The following is a 5,796-nucleotide window of genomic DNA, read 5'->3' on the forward strand; positions in this document are numbered from 1 at the left end:
GCTAAATCCTGCCCCTCGCTATTCACAGGTAGAAGGACCTCTCGAAACGGACAGATTGTGCTCCTGGCTTGACACATGGAAAACTGAATTCCAGAGAGGTCACAGAACTATACAGACTGCCTGCTCAGTGCTCTTCCCACTGCTGCCCCTGTGCCAGCTTTCAACATCCTCATCTGTCATATGAAGTCCTGGTGTAAGGTCGTGGGTGAGGGCATGATGCTGCAGTCCGCCTGCATGAGTGCCAATCTCACTTTCGTCACTTACAGCCACAGGACATAATCTCTCTGTGGCTCAGTCTCCTCCACTTTTTGTTTTGTTTTGTTTTTGTTTTTATTTTTTTGCGGTACGCGGGCCTCTCGCTGCTGCGGCCTCTCCCGCCGCGGAGCACAGGCTCCAGACGCGCAGGCTCAGCGGCCATGGCTCACGGGCCCAGCCGTTCCGCGGCATGTGGGATCCTCCCGGACCGGGGCACGAACCCGCGTCCCCTGCATCGGCAGGCGGCCTCTAAACCACTTCGCCACCAGGGAAGCCCGGTCTCCCCCACTTTAAAAGGGGCAAAATAAAAGCATATGATTCAGAAGATTAAAGAACTAGTACATGTAAAGAATTTAGTATGGTGCTTGGCACGTGGTGAGTGGTCTACAGTGTTAGCCATTTATTATTATTATTAACATAGGGGGTATTTATTTACCTCTAGACACAGAAGCAGTGGTGGTGTGCCTAGCTGTGTGTCCTATGTTGTCCTCATCAAATGAACAGCACTGGGTATTTCTAACCCTGAGCACAACAGTCTGTGCCCTTTGCTACCACTTGCACCAGTATTTTACTTAACATTTTTCCTTTAATGACTTATATGTTTTAAAATATATTTGTATTAGCATTCTCCAGAGAAACAGAACCAGCAGGATGTAGGTAGGTAGGCAGATAGAGAGATAAAGAGAGTGAGAGATTTATTTTAAGAAATTGGCTTATGCAACTGTGGAAGCTGGCACGACTGAAGTTTATAGGGCTAGCCAGCAGCCTGGAAATTCCAGTAGGAGTTGATGTTGCTTGCAATCTTGAGTCTAAAGGCCATCTGGAGGCCCAATTCCCTCCTCTTCAAGAGACCTCAGTTTTTCTCTAAGGCCTTCACTGACTGGAAGAGGCCTTCCACATTATGAAGGGTAATCTGCTTTTCTCAAAGTCTACTGATTTAAATGTTAGTCACATCTGAAAAATACCTTCACAGCAACATCAGGCTAGCGTGTGACCAAGGATTGGGCACGACAGCCTAAAACACGCGGGTACATAAAACTAACCGTTATAGACCACCACTTATCAAACTAGCACCCACACAACTTCGTAAACCGCACTTAATCTCCCAACGAAGACAATAACAAGGTCATACTTCTGCCTAACATGACACAACTATCCTACCTACAACTGAAAATGTATAACACCGTCCCCAAAGGAGGATGCAAAGTCCTTGGGTGATGGTCACTTTTGTACTTGATATCACGTAACAAATACTGTGATGTTAACAACACGTAAACACTACAATGTAAAGTCAACACCTTCTATGTTATATGAGAAGGGGATAAAAGAGGGAAGAAAACAAAGATATTTGCCGTATATATATAAACATATTTATAACAAAATAATGAAGAAGTACTCCTAACAATTACAGTTGTCATTTCTGTTTCTGGAACTGGTCATGTGGTTATAGCTGACATTTATAAACATCTTCTTACACTACCTATTCTGTATCCCCTTTGCTCCCTGCAAGCATCTCAGTTGGTCATCGTTCTTTACGATGCTGGGGTGGCCCAAACCTTCATTTTTGAAGGGTCTGAGCCTTTATCAGTCCTGCCTTGATTGGGTTGTTACAGTAGTTTTTCACTGACTTTAATCACAGAGCAGGGTAGTACTAAGAGATGCCCTAAGGGATCTTCTCTATTCCATAGGTTTTTTTACAGCCATTGCAGAGTCTTAACCAATAAGCCTAGAGTAGTTGCTACTTCTTGCAACTAGCTCCGAGCAGCAGAATATCATCAGTGTACTGGACCAGTATGATGTCTTGCAGAAGGAAAAGGCAATCTAGGTCCTTGAAAACAAAATCATGATATGGGCCTGGAGAGTTGATAAGCTTGAGGCTTATCTCTGTTTAAAAGATTTCAAGCAGTACACTGATGTTGAAGATACATCAAAGGAAAACTTTGGGCCAAAGGAAAACTTTATCTTTGAACTTCTTCCCTTGGGAAGATGACTGGATTCAGACCCGGTGGCACTACTTCCCAGCTCTGTGACCCTGGGCAAGTTATTTAACATCCTTGTGACTTACCTTTCCCACCAGCCAAATGAGCTCATAAATAACAGTATTCCTCTTTTTGAGTCTTTGTGAGGGTTGAAAGATAAACAATTAACCAGGTGGGACACACACACAATGCTGTCTAATGGTCAGTAATATTGAAAGGGAAACAATTATTTTTCTTGATATTCAGATGCAAGATCTGCCTATCACCTAAAATGACCCCTCCCCTGGGGGCACCCCACTTTCTGAACAACTGCCCTGGAGCGAGGTGGGCTGGCTAGGCTGTGGAGAGTCTCTGGAGAGTTTTATGCAAAGGATCCAGACATATGTGCCCATACATCCTTTCAAACTTAGAGAGTGGAGGAAGGATGGAGCAGACAGAGGCCAGCGTCCGCCTTAAAACTGAGACAGACAAATAGGGCCTAAGTCCCTCTGGGCACAGGGAAAGGAAAAGTACTGGGAGGCAAACGTCACATCCGCAGCTGGGACGCTGCACACAACTCCCTCGGCTCTTTCCACCGCCCGCGAGCACAGGCCCGGGGGGGGGGGGGGAGGGCCGGGCGCGGCGCACATGGGCTCCGGAAAGGACGAACTTGAGCACCAAGGCAATAGGGCCTGGGGTGGCAAAGAGAGGGGGGACTGGGTTCCTGGAATATCCCGGAACAGAGGTGACTGCCTACCTTGGGAAAATTGGGAAGGGGCGGGCAGGGAAGCTGGGAAACCGAGAGCCGCCCGGCACACCGTCCCTCCGCGAGTTCCAGCGCCAAAGGGGGGGCCGCAGCGCTGCACACCGACCCAATCCTTGCTCACGGAACCCTGCGCTCGGCCCAGCCCGTTGCGCACAGCCGGAAAGGGCGCTGCCGGCTGCACAGGCGCAGATCCGCGCGCCACGTGCAAGGCGGGGGCGGGGCCTCTGCGCCCGGGCCGCTTCCTCTGGGTATAAACTGAACCCGCCGGCTGCTAGGTTCCAGCACGCTCCCAGCCGGCCCAAGACCCTCTTCTTCGCCACTTGCTTTGGACCCCCGGCCTCACCTCGCCTCAAAATGGACCCCAACTGCTCCTGCCCCACTGGTGAGGAACCCCTGGCTCTGGAACTTTGGATGCCCCTTCCCCAATACCAAGAAGCATACCCTGGGTTTGGAGGAGGGAGGAACATTTTGAGCTTGAGCTGAAGTAGGCTTCTGTAGTTAACCTGGCACGTGCTTTCTCCCCGGACAAGCGCCTTCATCCCCCATTAGAGTGTTTCCATCCAACTGGGGCTTCCATTTCAGAGGCAAGAGGCCTGAGGCTCAAGGCTGTTCGGTGCCACATCATCCAGGTGTCAGGGGGCTTCTGGGTCGGCCGCAGTGCTCTGTCCAGGCCTCTGCATTCCCTGTGCCAGATGCGAGGGGACATTGCCTCTTATGGGCTCAGACAAAAGGTCCTGGCCACCAGACCCAGGCATCCTGAATGGGCTCTGGAGCCTGGGACCATACCTGTGGGGCAAATACAAGGCAGTACACAGCCCTTTGCATAGAAGGGCAGAGAAGGAGGGGTGAGACTTCTGTCTGTCCTATGCTGGACAGGAGTCCCTAGCACTGGGCCCTGCACCCAGGAAGAAGTTGCAGGGAGGGATTACTGACCATTTGCTGTACCTCCTGCATCCCCCTCCCTGCTCACTGCTGACCTTTCCCTTCCCGGCAGGCGGCTCCTGCGGCTGCGCTGGCTCCTGCACCTGCAAAGCCTGCAGATGCACCTCCTGCAAGAAGAGTGAGTGTAGGGCTTTCTCTGGGAACCTGGGGGCTGCAGCTAGGGTGAGGGGGGGAACCCAGAGCGGGCTCTGAGTGTATGGCTCTGGCGGGGGGGGCTGGTCTTCCTTTGCCCTTCGGCACCTATCACTGCTGCTTCTGACTTTCTGCCTGTCCTGGGCTTAGATGGGGCAGGGCAGCCACTTCGTAGTGGAAGCCAAACCCCAAGGTCCTCCCAACTGTCTTGGAACAGAGCATGTTTTTCTGTACTCGGGGTCCTTTGGATCTGAGGGCTTGTGGCAGGGCTGCTGTTGGGCAAGGAGGAGCCTGGGGAAGTAAGTCATCGCTGACATCTGCTTTCGCCCCTCTCTCCCCAGGCTGCTGCTCCTGCTGCCCCGTGGGCTGCACCAAGTGTGCCCAGGGCTGCGTCTGCAAAGGGGCCTCGGACAAGTGCAGCTGCTGTGCCTGATGTCGCGGAGAGCCTGCCCCGGGTGTCAATGGAGGAACACGGGCCGACCTGCGTTTTTATACCACTCTGACTTGATTGCTACATTCCCTTTCCTATGAAATATGTAAGTGGTAATAAAAGTTGTTGACACTATTCCGACTCGCCTTTCTTTTCTGTGCATTGGGAATAAGGGCTTTTGTGCCATCCGGGGCTGGTGTAGGAGACTGGATGAGAAGTGCAGAGACTTGGGTACTGGAACAAAATGTGAGTCCCTAACAAACTGAGTGCCTAAGACAAGACACACTCCCTCACTGGGTTCATCAATGGAACAGCATTAGACCAGATGCTCTAAGGGTGTCGAGCAGATACAAGGTCCCCTCCATTCTCATGTCAAGGGTTGGTGACATGGCAAGGATTGGTGGCTTCTCAATGCCTCATTTCCCATCCTCTGATTTCCCTGGCTAACTTCACTTCCTCATAGATTTTAGGCTTGATAGACTCTAAAGAAGTTGGAATCACACCTCCAGTTACCTGGAAGTCTCAAGCTCCCTGCACTGAAAGACGTGTGAATTTTCTAGCTGTGGTTTTTATTTTCCAACTTCACAAACCTAAACTGTGGTAAAATAAAATTAAGTGAACTACTAAGAAAAATTTAAAAGGACACAAAACCCAATTTTTGATTCAATAAATTTGAATAAATATATGAAGAACAGAGTAATACAGGAAAAATTTAAAAAGTAAAAACATGTTTGTTCACTTGAAACTAACACAATACTGTAAATCAGCTATACTTCAATTATTTAGAAAACCCACATGTGTTCATCAAAGGAGTATGTTGAACGCTGAAAACACTTTCAAACACCCCACTGTGTGGACCACCCACACCTGGAGTAGCTCTTCCCCCCCATCCCCACAGGGAACATGTGTCTTGGCTGGCCCAGTGCCAGTGACAGGACACCTGCTACCCCTGAGAGCTCCCTGCGGTGAGTTGGCTCTGAATCTTTGGAAGTTCCTTAAGGTCAGGCTGAACTCTACCTTCAAAATCCAGCCCTTGGTTACTTGAAACCAGCAAACTGACTAGGAATTTGCAGGTAATACCCAGCCATTTCCCAACAAGAGGCAGAGTACCTGGAAATTGGTTCCAGATGAAGGACTTCACGTCTGCCTGTGCAGGGTAGCGTCAGATTCTGCATTTACAAAGTTGTGGTGGTATTTATTAGGAAGGAGTGAGGCGCTGAGTGACTTGTAAATAATGGCAATAGCTAGTCCTCCTGACAACTTTTGGATGGATTTGCTGTTTGGTGTAAAGTCAAAGAGAAAGAGGAGTCACG

The 5,796-nt window shown here is 49.8% G+C and overlaps 1 protein-coding gene across 1 annotated transcript; it reads left to right on the forward strand.

Annotated features, from left to right (window-relative positions):
- The first annotated feature begins 3,189 nt into the window (after positions 1–3,189).
- LOC114888568 (metallothionein-1E) lies at positions 3,190–4,616 on the forward strand. The gene is made up of 3 exons (XM_029210741.1): positions 3,190–3,361; positions 3,974–4,039; positions 4,395–4,616. The coding sequence occupies exons 1-3, from the start codon at positions 3,334–3,336 to the stop codon at positions 4,484–4,486; spliced, it is 186 nt and encodes a 61-aa protein (XP_029066574.1). The 5' UTR covers positions 3,190–3,333; the 3' UTR covers positions 4,487–4,616.
- Positions 4,617–5,796: the final 1,180 nt, after the last annotated feature.

The sequence above is a fragment of the Monodon monoceros genome, unplaced genomic scaffold (genome assembly GCF_005190385.1).
Source record: "Monodon monoceros isolate NGI ecotype Baffin Bay Population unplaced genomic scaffold, NGI_Narwhal_1 Super_Scaffold_10, whole genome shotgun sequence".
Classification (NCBI taxonomy): Eukaryota; Metazoa; Chordata; class Mammalia; order Artiodactyla; family Monodontidae; genus Monodon; species Monodon monoceros.